Below are 19,442 nucleotides of genomic sequence, written 5' to 3'. Positions count from 1 at the left end.
ATAAACCATGATCACAACAGGCCTTTATGCTGAATTTCATTTTTTAATCTTTTCCCATTAAAGGAAACTTCATTTCAAAAGCCGAGTAGTACTTCTGCCATGATTATCATTAAAGTTATTATTTACTATCTTTTAAATGAAAGTAATCAGGTTTCAATATTCCACAATTGCTCAAAACCAACAGCTGTATTATATCAACATTACTTATGTCAGTTTGCAACAGAAATTTGAACCATTTTAAGAATTAATAAGCAGATAGTATACACATAAAGAATTTAGAGCTCATCTTTGTACCTCGGCTGTGTTGATTTGAAGTCAACCAAAACTGTCTTAACCTCTTCAACTGAATTTCCATCTGATTGGGTATCAGGTGTTGTTACGACAACTACTTCCTCCACATGAACGTTGACATCTGGAGTAGCCATGTGTACAAAGTTGTAGTGAGTGGATGCCTATAGTTTTCCAGCTAAAAGGAAAGCAAAATTTCCACAAATTACTGAGCTTACAAAATCATGCATTGGTGAGTTATTTGAATTAACTTGTTGAGTACTAATCTAATGCTTCAGCGTCAATGAGCATCAACCCTTGGCTTTTAAACAATGGTGCGTAATTTAACTATTTTAGCCAATCAACTAGCAACAATACATTGAGGTATGAATTATGTATTTCACATAATTGACCTACAGATTCCAAGTGCTTAGTTAAAGAACTTCAACACATACTGAAAACATACAGAAGCCAATTTCCAGTTCGATACTTCCAGTAGTATTTGCAAGGAACTGTGATCCTGTGAACTGTTTACCAATCCATTGAATCTAATGAAAACTAGTACTGCAAGGTTAGAAATTTTCAAATAGAAGTAACAACCAGTGCCTCCCTTGTTGAGAACATTAGGTCAAGGAATCGGCATCATTTTTAATTACAAGGTTAATTTCAAAGATTGCACATGCCCATTCTAAACTCTGCAGACTGCATATTAAAATTAAACTGCCTGTTAACTGTAATAATTTTAGAGGCTCTCAGCCCACTCAATTCCTGCTGATAAACACATACCCATCATTACTAATCTCATTTTCCAGCACGTGACCCATAGCTTTCTGCCATACTGATTCAAGCATTTGCCTGCATACTTTTTAAAATGTTTGTTTCTGCCTCTGCCAAACCCTGATTCTGAGCATTCCAAAATTTAAGCATCCTCTGATGCTTACCATGACAGCCTGCTATACACCCCATGAGGTACGAAGTATTTGTTCACCTTTTAGCCTGCTAAGACATCTATAACGTCTTTTTTAATGGTAGCTATTTCAAGAAATTCACCATCATCCTCCCTGAATTCTCTATAAAGTCTTAGTCAATACAGTACAGTAAAATCACAATAATGCACCATCTGACAACTAGAAAATCCCAAAGATGCGGCAACTCACGAAGTAATGGTTGCTCCACTCTGCTTCCACTCACCGAAGCCCTAGTACACATTTTCCTTCTAACAAACTCAGTTCCTGGCTCCCATGCATCAGAGGTTTACTGTACTCAAATGTTAAACCTCACCCACATCCTCTAGCGCTATACACAGAATGTCTATTTGGTCCCAAATGGCCCCAAATCTTTCAAACAGCTAACCTTCACTTAAAACACTAACAAAATGCTTTGAAATTCTCCTTAATATTATTTGCTGGCAGTAAATAACATATATACCTCCTGCCTACCCACTTCTGATTTTCCAATTTAACTTATGTCTCAACAATTTCTGTATTTTGGTTATGCCTACCGCAATTTCAGTTCCACTTAGCTGGGGTTGTAATAAGAAAGTTGAAACCCCTTACTAATATATTTCTGGAGGAATACAAATGCTCCCCTATCTATAGCTGTTTGGAGCCCTGTAGTACACTCCCAGCAAAGCAATCACCCTCTTCCTGCTCCTAAGCTGTAACCATACATCTCTTTTGAGCAGCCTTCCAGCACATCCTCTTTTATCACAAAAGTGATGGTCTCCTTACCTAAAACTGCAATATTACCTCAGCTTTTATATTGCCTTCCATGTACTTAACACTGGAATGTTGAATTGCCAGTACTGTCTTGTCAACCAAGTCTCCAATGGTAGCAGCCCCAGTATCAAGTTGTCATGTGCTAATCAATATTCTCAGTTTATCTGCCTTACTAATCAGACTGCTTACAATAAAAATCAATGTGATTTTAGCTTTGCATTCTTCCCAAGTTGGTACATAGGCAAGATAATTCAAGATACTGAACTAACTTATTCTTCCTTCTATATTTGATTGTGCCTCCCCCAAGAACTGTACCTCTACTCTCTGCCCACTTCCCTGTCAAATTAGTTTAAACTCTCCCCCACTGCATTGCTTAAGCATCCTGCATGTAGCCAACAACCAATCTCAGGTGTTTACTAGCTTATGACATCAGCAGGACTGTTGTCACATGCGGCTAATTCCATTCAAAGATGCGATCTATTACTTTAAATCAGAATAAAAACTGAAAATTCTGGAAATACTCAACAGATCAGATTATATCTGTGGAAAGAAAAACACGTCAAAGATTCTTTGCTGTAACTGAGAAAGTGTAAAAACAAATTAGTTTTAAGTTGCAGAGGAAGCGAGAGAGAAATAAATAGGACAAATGTAAATCGTTTGTAGGATGTGGCCAGAATTCTCCAGGAGCCCTGTGATTGATAAATGAATGAGGACAGTTTATCAGCAGCCAAACAAACTGGGTGACACAGTAAAACTGTGATATACAGGTTACAGTTTTTGCTGAGAACTAAAACCGAATGAGAATGGTAAGAACAGAAACTGAGTTAATACTATGTATGCATAATGAGATTGCAAAAATTGAGCAGTCCTCTCACAAAAAAAGTTATTTGAAATTGTGGAATTTGATATTCAGTCCCACAACTTCCAAAATGCCTAAATAGAAGACAAGATGCTGTAACTCAACCTTATTTTTGTCATTAAAAACCATAAGACATTGGAGCAGAATTAAACTCTCCAGTCCTTAAGACCATAAGACGGAGGAGCAGAATTAGGCCATCTAGCCCATTGAGTCTGCTCCACCATTCAAACATGGCTGATCCTATTTTTCTATCTTCTCCTCAACGCCAGTTCCCAGCCTTCACCCCGTAACTTTTGATGCCAAGTCCAATCAAGAACCTATCAATCTCTGCCTTAAATACACCCAACAACCTGGCCTCCACAGCTGCATGTGGCAACAAATTCTACAAACTCAACACCCTTTGGATAAAAAAATTTCTTCGCATCTCTGTTTTGAAAGAGCACCCCTCTATCCTGAGGCTGTGCACTCTTGTCCTAGACTCCCCCACAACAGGAAACATCCTTTCCAAATCTACTCTGGCTAAGCCTTTCAACATTTGAAAGGTTTCTTTGAGATCCCCCCTCATCCTTCTGAATTCCAGTGAGTACAGACCCAGAGCCATCAAATGTTTCTCATATAATAACCCTTTCATTCCTGGAATCATCCTTGTGAACCTCCTCTGGACCCTCTCCAATGCCAGCACATCTTTTCTACTACCAAAGTGCATGACCATGCATTTTCCAACATTGTATTTCATTCGCCACTTTCTTGCCAATTCTCCTAATCTGTCTAAATCCTTATGCATCCTACCTGTTTCCTCAACACTATCTGCCCCTCCACCAATCTTTGTATCATCTGCAAACTGAGCAACAAAGTCATCTATTCCATCACCTAAATCGTTTATATACAGCATAAAAAGAAGTAGTCCCAACACTGGCCCCTGCGGAACACCACTAGTCACTGGCAGCCAATCAGAAAAGGATCGTTTTATTCCCACTCAAACATGAAGAAATCTGCAGATGCTGGAAACTCAAGCAACACAGATCAAAGTTGCTGGTGAACACAGCAGGCCAGGCAGCATCTCTAGGAAGAGGTACAGTTGACGTTTCAGGCCGAGACCCTCCGTCAGGACTAACTGAAAGAAGAGCCAGTAAGAGATTTGAAAGTGGGAGGGGGAGGGGGAGAACCAAAATGATAGGAGAAGACACTGTACCTCTTCCTAGAGATGCTGCCTGGCCTGCTGCGTTCACCAGCAACTTTGATGTGTGTTGTTTTATTCCCACTCGCTGCATCCTCCCAATCAGCCAATGCTCTAACCATGTTAGTAACTTTCCTGTAATAACATGGGCTCTTAACTTGGTAAAAGGCCTTCTGAAAGTCCAAATGTACAATATCCACTGCACCCCTCTTATCTATTCTACTTGTACTCTCCTCAGAGAATTCCAACAGGTTCGTCAGGCAGTACTTTCCCTGAAGGAAACCAAGCTGACTTTGTACTTTCTTGTCCTGCGTCACCAAGTACTCCGTCACCTCATCCTTAACAATTGACTCTAACATCTTCCCAACCACTGAGGTCAGGCTAACTGGTCTATAATTTTCTTTCTGCTGCCTTCCTCCTTTCTTAAAGAGTGGAGTAACATTTGCAATTTTCCAGTCCTCTGGCACCATGCCAAAGTCCAATGATTTTTGAAACATCATTTCTAATGCCACCACAGTCTCTAACGCTACCTCTTTCAGAACCCTGGAGTGTAGCTCCTCTGGTCCAGGTGCCTTATATACCTTTAGGTCTTCCAACTTTTTGAGCACCTTCTCTCTTGTAACAGTAACTGCACCCACTTCTCATCCTTCACACACTACAACAGCAGGCATACTATTAGTGTCTTCCACAGTGAAGACTGACGCAAAATATTCATTTAGTTCATTAGTCACCTCCTTGTCCCTCGTTATTATTTCTCCTGCCTCATATTCTAGCGGTCCTATATCCACTCTCATTTCTCTTTTATTTTTAACATACTTGAAAAAACTTTTACTATCCATTTTGATATTATTTGCTAGCTTGCTTTCATGTTTCATCTTTTCCCTTCTAATGATATTTTTAGTTGCTCTCCGTAGGTTTTTAAAAACCTCCCAATCCTCTATCTTCCCACTAATTTTTGCTTTGTTGTATGCCTTTTCTTTTACAATAGTTTTAACTTCCCTTGTCAGCCATGGTTGTACTATTTTACCATTTGAGTATTTCTTCATTTTTGGAATACACATATCCTGCACCTTCCTCATTTTTCGCAGAAACACACACCATTGCTGCTCTGCTGACATCCCTGTCAGCAGCTCCTTCCAATTTACTTTGGCCAACTCCTCTTTCATACCACTGTAATTTCCCTTACTCCACTGAAATACTGCTACATGACTCTACTTTCTCCCTATCAAATTTCAATTTGAACACAATCATATTGTGATCACTGGTTCCAAAGGGTTCTTTTACCTTAAGCTCGCAAATCACCTCTGCTTCATTACATAACACCCAATCCAGTACAGCTGATCCCCTAGTAGGCTTAACAACAAACTGCTCTAAAAAGCCATCTCTTAGACATTCAACAAACTCAATCTCTTGAAATCCATTACCAAGCTGATTTTCCCAATCGACCTGCATATTAAAATCTCCCATTACTACCATAACATTGCCCTTTTGACTCGACTTTTTTAAATTTCCTGTTGTAACCTGTAGTCCACCCCCAAGCCTCTTTTGGGAGGCCTGTATGTATCAACGTCCTTTTACTTTTGCAGTTTCTTAACTCAACCCACAAGGATTCAACATCTTCCGATCCTATGTCACATCTTTCTCCTGATTTGATACCATTCTTAACCAGTAGAGCAACATCACCCCCTCTGCCTACCTTTCTATCCCTCCGATATAAAGTGTAACCTTGGACATTCAGCTCCCAACTACAACCACCCTTCAGCCAAGATTCAATGATGGCCAAATCATACCTGGCAATCTGTAATATTGCAACAAGATCATCCACCTTATTTCTTATACTATGTGCATTTTGATACAACACCTTGAGTACCGTATTTGATATCCTTTCTGATTCTGCATCCCTAATGATTTGATACTCAGCCTATTGGCTGCAACTAAGTCCCATCACCTGCCTGCCCTTCCTGATAATCTGGCTGCCCACTATCTTTACTTTTTACCATCTGTCCTTTCCTGAGTCCCTTCACTCCAGTTCCCACCCACCTGCCAAGTTAGTTTAAACCCTCCCCAACAGCTCTAACAAACCTGCCTGCGAGAATATTGGACCCCTCGGGTTCAGGTGCAACCCATTGCTTTTGAACAGATCATACCTCCCTCAGAAGAAATCCCAATCACCTAAGAACCTGAAGCCCTGCCCCCTGCACCAGCTTCTCAGCCACACTTTTATCTGCCAAACCATCCTGTTTCTATCCTCAATGGAGCGTGGCACAGGCAGCAATCCAAAATTACTACCCAGGAGGTCCTGCTTCTCAGCTTTTTACCTAGCTCTCTAAATTCTCTTTTCAAGACCTCATTGCTTTTCCTTCCTAGGTCATTGGTACAGTATGTACCAAGACATCTGCTGCTCCCCCTCCCTGTCCATTGAGTCTGCTCCACCATTCAATCATGGCTGATTTATTAGCCCTCTCAACCAAACTCTCCTGCCTTCTCCCTGTAATCTTTGCCATCCTTGCTAATCAAGAACCTATCAATCTCTGCTTTAAATATACCCAATGACATGGTCTCCACTGCCATCTGTGGTAACAAATTCCACAAATTCACTACCCTTTGGCTAAAGAAATTCCTCATCTCTGTTCAACAGGGATGTTCTACTATTCTGAGGCTGTGCTCTCTGGTCCTGGACTCCCCCACTACAGGAAATATCATCTCTATATTTACTCTATCAAGGTCTTTCAATATTCAATAGCTTTCAGTGAGATCCCTCCTCATTCTTCTAAACTACAGCAAGTACAAGCCCAGAGCCATCAAATGTTCCTCATTTTTTAACCCTTTCATTCCCAGGATCATTCTCATGAACCTTCTCTGGACGCATCCTTAGATCAAAACTGCTCACAATACTCCCAAATGCAGTCTGACAATACCTTGTAAAGCCTCCGTATTACATGCTGCACTTATATTCTAGTCCTCTCTAAATGAACGCCAACATTGTATTTGCCTTCCTTAATACTGACTCAACCGGCAAGTTACACACTTTTCCATCTGCCACTTCCTTGCCCTTTCTTCTAATCCTGCGGATTCCATGCTTCCTCAACACGAAAACTGCACCTCCATCTAGTTTCGTATCATCCTCAAATTTGGACACAAAGCCATCAATTCAGCCATCCAAATCATTGACACAGAAGAAGAAAAGAAGCAGGCTCAAAACCAACTCCTGTGGTACACCATGAGTAACTAGTAGCCAACCAGAAAATGTCTCCTCCCCGCCCCCCCCCCACTCTTTGCCTCCTACCAATGAGCCAATCTTCTATCTCTGCTGGTATATTTCCTGCAATACCATGGAACCTTACCTTGTTTAGCAGCCTCATGTGCAGCACCTTGTCAAAGGCCTTCTGAAAATCCAAGTAAACATCCAGTGACTGTTCTGAAGACCACAGAGAAGATCGGCCAGAGAGGGAGTGAAAGCAAATTAAAGCAACAGGTGCTTAAAATGGAACCCACAAGTCTTAAAGGGGAGATGCAATAAGGAATTGGCAATGTATCACGGAACTGAAGTTGAATTGAAGAATGGCACTGCAAGGGAGAGTTGAACCTCAAAAGATTTCTTGACACTGGACTACTGTGTAGCAGAAGCTGAAGCAGGGCTGAAATAATTCCATCCACTGGAGGTCAGAACATCACCCAGTAAAAGTCTTCAAAGGCAATTATGTCAAGAGTAGTTATAATTCCGGCAATGACTGTCACAATTGAGAATATAGGTACAGTGGCACAAGATGTTCAGAAACCTAATATGAGTGGTCGGGTGAATGTAACTTTAAATGCTACATCTATAACCTCAAATGGAACAACAGGCACCAGTCAATTCAAACCCACCCTATCTCTAATTATTATGAATTATATTTTGGTTTGAGTTGAGTTAATTAAGTTTTCCAAATGTAAATACAAAATTTCTTGAATATTTTCCTCTATATTTGTAGTAATTTTAACGTATGGCAGAAGCATCATTTGTGTTACGGATTCTAACAAATTTGCTTACTACGTATTCACTTTCAAGGACTCTTTATCTCTTGTTCTCGATATTTACTGCATACTCATTCATTAATATTATTTCTTTTTTTTTTGTATTTGCACAGTTTGCTGTCTTTTGCACACTGGTTGAACACCCAAGATGGTGCGGTCTTCCGTTGATTCTGTTATAATTATTATTCTATGGATTTATTGAGTACTCCTGCAAGAATATGAATCTCAAGGTTGTATATGGTGACATCTATGTACTTCGATAATAAATTTACCTTGAACTTAAAAATCAATCTGATCACTTAGAGATTGCAAAGAAATCCTAACCAAAGATAAATTTTATCACCACTTTCAGCAGGAACACAGTTGGAATGACTTGTTTAATGAAAAAAAAGTTCAGGTTTAAATAACTTCCACCATTTCTGTCAACAATCTGCAGGTTTTTGACACAATCTGTAAACTATACCCCTGTTGTATTCATTTTCAATTGTAAAATTATGTCCCCAAAGACGCAAACTTAGTAAACAGGATTTCTCCCAATGAGACTTTACAAATACAAATGTAGATCATAAATCACATCAGCATTAACATTATGCAATCATGTCACTGATGCCTACCACGTTTCTTTCCCTGCATTAGCATCATAACCAGGTGGAAAACAAGAACTATTGGGCTACTGACTTCTCTATTCAGAAACTGTAATGTCACTCTATTTCTTAGATGAAGTGGAAGACACCTCAAAGCAGATTTTGTCACATTATTGGAGCCTTAGATCAATTCCAAGTTTGTAAAACCAGATAGCTACCTCTCCCTAATTAAAATTCCATGATTTCTATAAGAAAAACAAGTATCCATGCATGTACCCAGCATTCCAGGTTGACAATCCCCACTCTCCGACCTCTATACACACATACGCAAATGAGGATGACCATAGGAAAGGTGACAATATGCTTCTTTTGCCCAGCTAGCTGGCCACAATTCAAGAGTGCACAGGAGGCAAGAGACAAGTTTACCCTTAACGATTCTAAGGATTTTCAGCTTCAGAGATTACAAAATCAGAATATCATTAATTCAGCAACACAACAAAATGCTGGAAGAACTCAGCCAGTGAAGCAGCATCTATGATCATGTGAGGCAGAAGATGGGTGGGTGGGGAAGAGAGAGATGATGAAGGAAGCTTTATAGATGAAGGGCTGAAGATGCGGGGTGGGTGGTGAGGCATGGACAGACATACTGGTATAGGAAAGGGAAATCAAATTAAAATGGGCAGCCATCAGGAGATCCTGCCTTTTGCAATAGACAGAGCAAAGTTCTCAATGCAACAGTCCACAACGTGTCAGTACTCACCAATGTACAGGATAACACACCAGAAGCACAGATACACGAGTTTGACAGACTCCCAGATCTAGTGTCACCTCACCTGAAGGATTGTTTGGGGTGGGGCCCTGAATGGTGGTGAGGGAGGAGATGTAAGGGCAGATGTAGCACTTGTCATAGTTGCAGGAATCAGTAGGAAGGGACAAGTGGACAAGAGATTTACATAGCAATCCCTATGGTAAGGGGATGGGGGAAGAGAGAGAAAGATATGCCTAGTGGTAGGATCTTGATGGCAGAAGTTGCACAGAATGATGTGCTGAATACAGAGGCTCATGGGTGACAGATAAGGATAAGAGGAACCCTAACCCTGTTACGACAACAGAAGGATGAGGTGAGGGTAGATGTGCAGAAATGGAGATTGTGGTGAGGGCAGCATTGATGGTGGTGGAAGGGAAGCCCTATTTTTCAAAAAAAAAGACACCTCAGATATTCTAGAATGGAGAACTTCATCCTGAGAACACATGCAGTAGAGACAGAGGAACTGAGAAAAGGGAATAGCATTTTTTTTTTTACAAGTGGCAGGATGGGAAGAGGGGTAGTCAAGGTAACCGTGAGAGTCAATAGGTTTATAAAAGATGTCAGTAGATATTCTCTTCTCTGGAGTTGGAGACAGAGAGGTCGAGAAAGGAAACAGGTGTCACAGATGAACCAAGTAAATTTGAGATCAGGAAATCAACAAGTTCCGCATGGGTGCATGAAGTAGCACCAAGTGAAGTCATCAATATAGCAGAGAAAGAGTTGTGGGGTATTACCAGTGTATGCTTGGAACACGGACTGTTCCACAGGCCAACAAGCAGGTACATTTGGAGCTGACACAATAACTCATGCTACATCTATGGTTTGGAGAAAGTGGGAGAAGTCAAAAGAGAAATTGTTGAGGTGATAACCACTTCTGCTCAACAGAGGATGGTGGTGGTAGAGGGGAACTAGTTGGGTCACCTCTTTTTCACACTTACAAAAAGCATTAGGCAAAAACAACATCATACATGCAGAAAGACATCCCACTTTAACATCACAATAATGCAACAGTAAAACTGCTGTGGCTTTACTGACTTCTCACAATTAAGACCATAGAATCTCCCACTACATTAATAGAAAGAAGTATCATGCAAAGAATGTGCCAGTGGGTTTCTCACTTTTCAATGCAGCTTACATTCAATATCCAGTCTCTAGTACGGCAGCATGACAGCTTGCCCACTCCCACAGTTAGTTCTCCCTGATATCAAAGGATGGTAGATGTCAAATCATGTAATTCATGTCCATATCTTGACTTTCTCCAACACAATTTAATCCAGCTGCATGTGTAGTTTAAGAGAAAAAAATTTTCCCTTCATCATTATTTAACTTACCATATGTTAACCTCAGTGTCCTCTTTACTCTTCTTTTCATACCACTGCATTTCCTCTGAGTATACTTTTGATTTTTTTTTCCTCCTGCTGAATGCTACCCTTGGTCTAATGACACAAGACTCTACTGTAATTAAAAATCAAGGAACTCTACTGTAATTAAAAATCAAGCATTGGTACCAGGTGCTTGATCCAGAAATGCATCAATCTATGAATTGTATTCCTAGAAAGCCTGATCGAACTTAGCTTGTGTGCTCTACTAAAATGGTGTAATGGTGAAAACTGAACCCCTGATGTACAAAAGTTTCTGTGTGGTGTTGATCTATCTCATTAACTACTTTGTGCCCATGGCACGTGATGCTTTGATGGGTAAACTAGGTGGAAGGAAGCCTCAAGAATAGGTGAGGTTCAGCTTTCAGATTGTGGAAGCAGATGGGTAAAGATTTTTTTTCCTTTTATGATGCTGCAAAGATGCAAAAGCTCTAGTTGGTAGGACAGGTATTTATTAGAATCTCCATATAACCCACAGTTCTGGGTTTCACAGATGCTATGACCCTCATCTGTTATATAATGAGACCCTCTGAAGCAATGTTAATGCTGCAAATTACATGCCTCGGAAAACCAGCTAAGTCAGTCAGGTACAGAACTTAAAAATGGGATCAAATGGATCCCTCATATTCCCTGTATTATATGGTGAGCAATAAATAATTTGTAACTGTGGTACAGTGTCAATGTACACCAACAAAGTGACAGAGCACTATATGGGCTTTAATAACGAATTTGACAAAGTCCCACATGGTATGCTGGGCCAAAAAGTTAAGGTACATGGGAATCAAAACTGACCTACAGATAGGAACCACAGGATAGGGTGGAAAGATGATTTTTGATTGAAAGTCCACGATCTGAGGTGGACCGCAGCAATCAGTGCTGGAACACTTGGTTGTGATAGCTATTAACAACTTGGTAATGAACATAGAAAGTAAGATTACTAACAGTGCAGAAGATAAGAATGTTGGCGATATTGTGAATAGTAAGCAAACTTGTCTAAGGCTAAAGCATTTTATGGATCAGATGGAGAAAAAATGGATGGAGCACTGGTCAATGGAATTTAATACGGACAGGTTAGAGTGATACATTTTGGCAAGACAAGTAGAGTTGGAACATGCACAGTACATGGTAGAAAGTTGAGGATCAGAGGTTCAAGTTTATAGTTCTCTGAAAGTGGCAACACAGGTAGATAGGGTGGTGAAGAAGTCAATGGCATGTTTGCCATTGGTTGAGATATGGAATATAAAAGAAGGGATGTCATGTTGCAAATTTACAAAACAGTGATTGGACTGCACTTGCAGAATCAACACCTGTTCCAGTTGCCACAAAACGGAAAAGTTGTAGATGTGCTGGAAGGTGCAAAGAATATTCACCAGGATGTTGCCTGGATTGAAAGAGTTTAATTTTGAGGAGAGATTGGAAAGGCTGAATTTGTTATCACTGAGGCAATAAAAGCTACAGATTGACCTGATACAGGTATATAAGAGGCATATATAGTCAGAGGGACAGAGGGAGAAAAAGGAAAGAGAGAGAAAGAATGTGTGTATGTAAATAATTAACTGATGGGGTACGAGGGAGAGGTGGGGCATTAGCGAAAGTTAGAGAAGTCAATGTTCATGAAGTCCGCTAATACCCCACCTCCCCCTTGTACCCCATCTGTTAATTATTTACATACACACATTCTTTCTCTCTCTCTCCTTTTTCTCCCTCTGTCCCTCTGACTATGTCCCTCTGACTATACCCCTTGCCCACCCTCTGGGTTTTTCCCCCCTCCCCCTTTTCCTTCTTCCTGGGCCTCCTGTCCCATTATCCTTTCATATCTCTTTTGCCAATCACTTGTCCAGCTCTTGGCTCCATCCCTCCCCCCCCCCATCTTCTGTTAATCATTTGGATCTCTCCCTCCCCTTCCCACTTTCAAATCTCTTACTAGCTCTTCCTTCAGTTAGTCCTGATGAAGGGTCTCGGCCCGAAACATCGACTGTACCTCTTCCTGGAGATGCTGCCTGGTCTGCTGCGTTCACCAGCAACTTTGATGTGTGTTGCTTGAATTTCCAGCATCTGTAGAATTGCTCGTGTTTGACTTTTCCAACTTGACACTTTTCAAAAGCTCCAGCACATCCTTTTCCTTAATATCTACATGCTCAACCTTTTCAGTCCGCTACAAGACATCTCTACAACTGCCAAGATCCTTTTCTGTAGTGAGTACTGAAGCAAAGTATTCATTAAGTCCCTCTGCTATCTCCTCTGGTTCCAACCATACTTTTCCACTGTAACACTTCATTGGTCCTATTCTCTCGCATTTTAACCTCTTGCTCTTCACATACTTGTAGAATGCTTTGGGGTTTTCCTTAATCCTGTCCACCAAGGCCCTCTCATGGCCCCTTCTGGCTCTCCTAACTTCATTCTTAGCTCCTTCCTGCTAGCCTTATTATCTTCTAGATCTCTATCATTACCTAGTTTTTTTAACCTTTCGTAAGCTCTTCTTTTCCTCTTGGCTAGATTTACAACAGCCTTTGTACACCATGGTTCCTGTACCTTACCATCCTTTCCCTGTCTCATTGGAACATACCTCTGCAGAACCCCACGCAACTATCCCCTGAACAATAGACAACAGACAATAGCTGCAGGAGTAGGCCAATCGGCCCTTCGAGCCAGCACCGCCATTCACTGTGATCATGGCTGATCATCCACAATCAGTACCCCGTTCCTGCCTTCTCCCCTTGACTCCACTATCTTTAAGAGCTCTATCTAACTCTTTCTTGAAAGCATCCAGAGAATTGGCCTCCACTGCCTTCTGAGGCAGAGCATTCCACAGATCCACAACTCTCTGGGTGAAAAAGTTTTTCCTCAACTCCGTTCTAAATGGACTACGCCTTTTTCTTAAACTGTGGCCTCTGGTTCTGGACTCCCCCAACATCGGGAACATGTTTCCTGCCTTTAGCGTCTCCAATCCCTTAATAATCTTATATGTTTCAATCCGATCCCCTCTCAGCCTTCTAAATCCCAGAGTATACAAGCCCAGTTGCTCCAATCTTTCAACATATGACAGTCCTGCCATCCCGGAAATTAACCTCGTGAACCTACGCTGCACTCCCTCAATAGCAAGAATGTCCTTCCTCAAATTTGAAGACCAAACCTGGACACAATACTCCAGGTGTGGTCTCACCAGGACCCTGTACAACTGCAGAAGGACCGCTTTGCTCCTATACTCAACTCCCCTTTTTATGAAGGCCAACATGCCATTAGCTTTCTTCAGTGGCTGCTGTACCTGCATGCTTACTTTCAGTGACTGATGAACGACACCTAGATCTCGTTGTACTTCTCCTTTTCCTAACTTGACACCATTCAGATAGTAATCTGCCTTCCTGTTCTTGCCACCAAAGTGGATAACCTCACATTTATCCATATTAAACTGCATCTGCCATGCATCTATCCACTCACCCAACCTGTCCAAGTCACCCTGCATTCTCATAACATCCTCCTCACATTTCACACTGCCACCCAGCTTTGTGTCAGCTGCAAATTTGCTCATGTTACTTTTCATCCCTTCATCTAAATCATTAATGCATATTGTAAATAGCTGCAGTCCCAGCACCAAGCCTTGAGGTACCCCACTAGTCACCGCCTGCCATTCTGAAAGAGACCCGTTAATCCCGACTCTTTGTTTCCTGTCTGCCAACCAATTTTCAGTCCATGTCAGTACCCTAACCCCAATACCATGTGCTCCAATCTTGCCCACTAATCTCCTATGTGGGACCTCATCAAAGGCTTTCTGAAAGTCCAGGTACACCTCATCCACTGGCTCTCCCTTGTCCATTTTCATAGTCACATCCTCAAAAAATTCCAGAAGATTAGTCAAGCATGATTTCCCCTTCGTAAATCCATGCTGACTTGGACCGATCCTGTTACTGCTATCCAAATGTGCCGCTATTTCATCTTCTATAATTGACTCCAGCATCTTCCTCACCACTGATGTCAGGCTAACCGGTCTATAGTTCCCTGTTTTCTCTCTCCCTCCTTTCTTAAAAAGTGGGATAACATTAGCTACCCTCCAATCCACAGGAACTGATCCTGAATCTATAGAACATTGATAAATGATTACCAATGCATCCACGATTTCTAGAGCCATCTCCTTAAGTACCCAAGGATGCAGACCATCAGGCCCTGGGGATCTATCAGCCTTCAGTCCCATCAGTCTATACAACACCATTTTCTGCCTAATGTAAATTTCCTTCAGTTCCTCCGTTACCCTAGGTCCTCTAGCCACTATTATATCTGGGAGATTGTTTGTGTCTTCCCTAGTGAAGACAGATCCAAAGTACCTGTTCAACTCATCTGCCATTTCTTTGTTCCCCATAATAAATTCACCTGTTTCTGTCTTCAAGGGCCCAACTTTGCTCTTAACTAACTTTTTTCCTCTTTACATACCTAAAGAAGCTTTTACTATCCTCCTTTATATTCTTGGCTAGCTTACCTTCGTACCTCATCTTTTCTCCCCGTATTGCCTTTTTAGTTATCTTCTGCTGCTCTTTAAAAGTTTCCCAATCCTCTGGCTTCCCGCTCATTTTTGCTATTTCATACTTCTTCTCTTTTATATTTATACTGTCCTTGACTTCTCTTGTCGGCCACGGTCACCCCTTACTTCCCTTAGATTCTTTCTTCTTCTTTGGAATGAACTGATCCTGCACCTTCTGTGTTATTCTCAGAAATACCTGCCACTGTTGTTCCACTGTCATCCCTGCTAGGATATCTTTCCAGTCAACTTTGGCCAGCTCCTCCCTCATGGCTCCATAGTCCCCTTTGTTCAACTGTAATACTGACACTTCCGATTTTCCCTTCTCCCTCTCAAATTGTAGATTAAAACTTATCATATTATGGTCACTACCTCCTAATGGCTCCTTTACCTCGAGTTCCCTTATCAAATCCGGTTCATTACACAACACTAGATCCAGAATGGCCTTCTCCCTGGTAGACTCCAGTAGAAGCTGCTCTAAGAATCTATCTCGGAGGCACTCCACAAACTCCCCTTCTTGGGTCCAGTACCAACCTGATTTTCCCAGTCAACCTGCATGTTGAAATCCCCCATAACAACCGTAGCATTACCTTTGCGACATGCCAATTTTAACTCTTGATTCAACTTGCACCCTATATCCAGGCTACTGTTTGGGGGCCTGTAGATCACTCCTATTAGGGTCTTTTTGCCCATACAATTTCTCAGTTCTATCCATACTGACTCTACATCTCCTGATTCTATGTCACCCCTCGCAAGGGACTGAATTTCATTCCTAACCAACAGAGCCACTCCACCCCCTCTGCCCACTTGTCTGTCCTTTCGATAGGACATATACCTTGAATATTCATTTCCCAGCCCTGGTCCTCTTGCAGCCATGTCTTTGTTATTCCTACAACATCATACTTGCCAATTTCCAACTGAGCCTCAAGCTCATCCAGTTTATTTCTTATAAAGTGGATGCCCTTGCTAGCACAAGGCACTGGGTAATCTTCCATGCGTGGCTGAGGGATTGGAGCAGGGGGCAGGGATTCAGATATCTGGATCATTGGGACCTCTTTTGGGGCAGGTGTGACCTGTACAAAAAGGACTGGTTGCACTTGAATCCCAGGGGGACCAATATCCTGGCAGGGAGGTTATTGACTCCTTCCTATTCTTAACTTCCACCCACAGAAACACCATAGACAACCCCTCCATGACTTCCTCCTTTTCTGCAGCCGGGACATTATCCCTAATCAACAGTCCCACGCCCCACCTCTTTTGCCTCCCTCCCTGTCCTTTATGAAAAATCTAAAGCCTGGCACTTGAAGTAGCCATTCCTGCCCCCGCACCATCCAAGTCTCTGTAATGGCCACAACATCATAGCTCCAAGTGCTGAGCCACGCTCTAAGCTCATCTACTTTGCTCATAACACATTGTATCAATTAATGCATGTATGCATTTCTAAATGACAATCCCCGCATTAAAATAGACATATCTCAAACCATCGGTCTGAGCGCATACCTTCTCTATCACCTGCCTATCCTCCTTTTTGCACTATCTCCAAGCTTTCTCTATTTGTGAGACAACCTCCCTTTCCTCGTCACATCAGTTCGGTTCCCACACCCCACCCCCCAGAAATTCTAGTTTAAACTCTCCCCAATAGCCTTAGCAAAGCTCCCTGCCAGGATATTGGTCCCCCTGGGTTCAAGTGCAACCCATCTTTTTTGTACAGGTCACACCTGCCCCAAAAGAGGTCCCAATAATCCAGAAATCTGAATCCCTGCCCCCTGCTCCCTGCTCCAATCCCTCAGCCATGCATGGGAGATTACCCAGTGCCTTGTGCTAGTGAGGGTAGAAAAATGCGTGGTTGAGGAGCTGATGCAGGGGGCAGACTTAGTCATGAGGATAGGCAGAAGCACAGTAAAAGGAGAAAATTGATTTAAAATGCATTTATTTCAATGCAAGAGGTTGACAGGCAAGGGAGATGAACTCAGAGTAGATTGGCTCTGGGAACTGATATATCACAGCCATACAAAAATATGGCTGTGGGAAAGGCAGAACTAACATCCCAATGTTCCAGAATACAGACACTGCAGGTAAGACAGAGGAGAGATAAAAGGGAGAGCTGCTTTCTTGATCAACAAGGACATAAGAGATGATATTCTTGGGATCATCCAGTGAGCCCATATGGACAGAAATTAGAAATAGAAAGGGGATGGTCCCTCCAATGAGATTATATTATGGCCTGACACCCCCAAAAAAAACTGTCAGCAGGAATTGGAAGAGCAAATATGTAGAGAGATTGAAGGTAGGTGTATGCATATTAAGGTAATATCAGTGAGAGATTTTTGCTGAGTTGATCGTGATTGGGCCAAATACAGTGTGAAAAGCGTGGACAGAGTGGGATCTGTGAAATGTGTCCAAGAAAGCTCCTTTGATCACTATATAGAGAGACCTACTAGGAGGGTTGTAACACTGGACCTTCTGCAGGGGAATGAGGTAGGGCAAGTGAGGAAGCACCTGTCAACGAGCACTTTGAATCCAGCGAATATAATTAAACAGTAAATTAGAAATGCGTGCAATAAAAGAACAGCAGGTATAATGGGTGACTTCAATCTACATACAGATTGAGTGAACCAAATTGGTAAGGGTGCTGAGGAAGAGGATTTCTTGGAAGGTATGCGGGATGGTTTTCTGAACCAAGATGTCGGGAACCAACTAGAGAGCAGGCCATTCCAGACTGGGTATTGAGCAATGAGGAAGGGTTAGTTAGCAATCTTGTCGTGATTGGGTAAGAGTGACCGTAATATGGTGGAATTCTTCATTAAGATGGAGAGTGACATAGTTAATTCAGAAACAAACGTTCTGAACTTAAAGAAGGGTAACTTTGAAGGTATGAGATGTGAATTAGCTAAGATAGACTGGCAAATGATACTTAAAGGGTTGACAGTGGATATGCAATGGCAAGCATTTAAAGAGCACATGGATGAACTACAACAATTGTTCATCCTAGTTTGGCAAAAGAATAAACCAGGGAAGGTAGTGCACCCATGGTTGACAAGGGAAATTAGGGATAGTATCAATTCCAAAGACAAAACATACAAATTAGCCAGAAAAAGCGGCACACCTAAGGACTGGGAGAAATTCAGAGTCCAGCAGAGGAGGACAAAGGGCCTAATTAGGAAAGGGAAAAAAGATTATGAGAGAAAACTGGCAGAGAACATAAAAACTGACTGTAAAAGCTTTTACGGATATGTGAAAAGAAAAAGATTGGTTAAGACAAATGTAGGTCCCTTACAGTCAGAAACAGGTGAATTGATCATGGGGAACAAGGACATGGCAGACCAATTGAATAACTACTTTGGTTCTGTCTTCACTAAGGAGGACATAAATAATCTTCCGGAAACAGTAGGGGACCGAGGGTCTAGTGAGATGGAGAAACTGAGGGAAATACATGTTAGTAGGGAAGTGGTGTTAGGTAAATTGAAGGGATTAAAGACAGATAAATCCCCAGGGCAGATGGTCTGCATCCCAGAGTGCTTAAGGAAGTAGCCCAAGAAATAGTGGATGCATTAGTGATAATTTTTCAAAACTTGTTAGATTCTGGACTAGTTCCTGAGGATTGGAGGGTGGCTAATGTAACCCCACTTTTTAAAAAAGGAGAGAGACAGAAACCGGGGAATTATAGACCGGTTAGCCTAACATCGGTGGTGGGGAAAGTGCTAGAGTCAGTTATCAAAGATGTGAAAACAGCATATTTGGAAAGCGGTGAAATCATCGGATAAAGTCAGCATGGATTTGTGAAAGGAAAATCATGTCTGACGAATCTCATAGAATTTTTTGAGGATGTAACTAGTAGAGTGGATAGGGGAGAACCAGCGGATGTGGATTTTCAAAAGGCTTTTGACAAGGTCCCACACAGGAGATTAGTGTGCAAACTTAAAGCACATGGTATTGGGGGTAAGGTATTGATGTGGATAGAGAATTGGTTGGCAGACAGGAAGCAAAGAGTGGGAATAAATGGGACCTTTTCAGAATAGTAGGCAGTGACTAGTGGGGTACCACAAGGGTCAGTGCTGGGACCCCAGTTGTTTACAATATATATTAATGACTTAGACGAGGGAATTAAATGCAGCATCTCCAAGTT

The 19,442-nt window shown here is 41.7% G+C and overlaps 1 protein-coding gene across 4 annotated transcripts in view; it reads right to left on the bottom strand.

Annotated features, from left to right (window-relative positions):
• Window positions 1–19,442, bottom strand: part of gmeb2 (glucocorticoid modulatory element binding protein 2) — a 74,864-nt gene that overhangs the window by 46,092 nt on the left and 9,330 nt on the right. For all 4 annotated transcript variants that reach the window (XM_063041436.1, XM_063041438.1, XM_063041437.1 and 1 more), the window contains exon 2: window positions 295–466. In XM_063041436.1, coding sequence (XP_062897506.1) covers window positions 295–425 — 131 coding nt within the window. In that variant the 5' untranslated portion in view covers window positions 426–466. The remainder of the gene's footprint in view (window positions 1–294; window positions 467–19,442) is intronic.

Source organism: Mobula hypostoma, chromosome 2, assembly GCF_963921235.1.
Source record: "Mobula hypostoma chromosome 2, sMobHyp1.1, whole genome shotgun sequence".
Classification (NCBI taxonomy): domain Eukaryota; kingdom Metazoa; phylum Chordata; class Chondrichthyes; order Myliobatiformes; family Myliobatidae; genus Mobula; species Mobula hypostoma.
The sequence above is the reverse complement of the archived record's forward strand: the minus strand, read 5'-3'. Positions and strand labels throughout refer to the sequence as shown.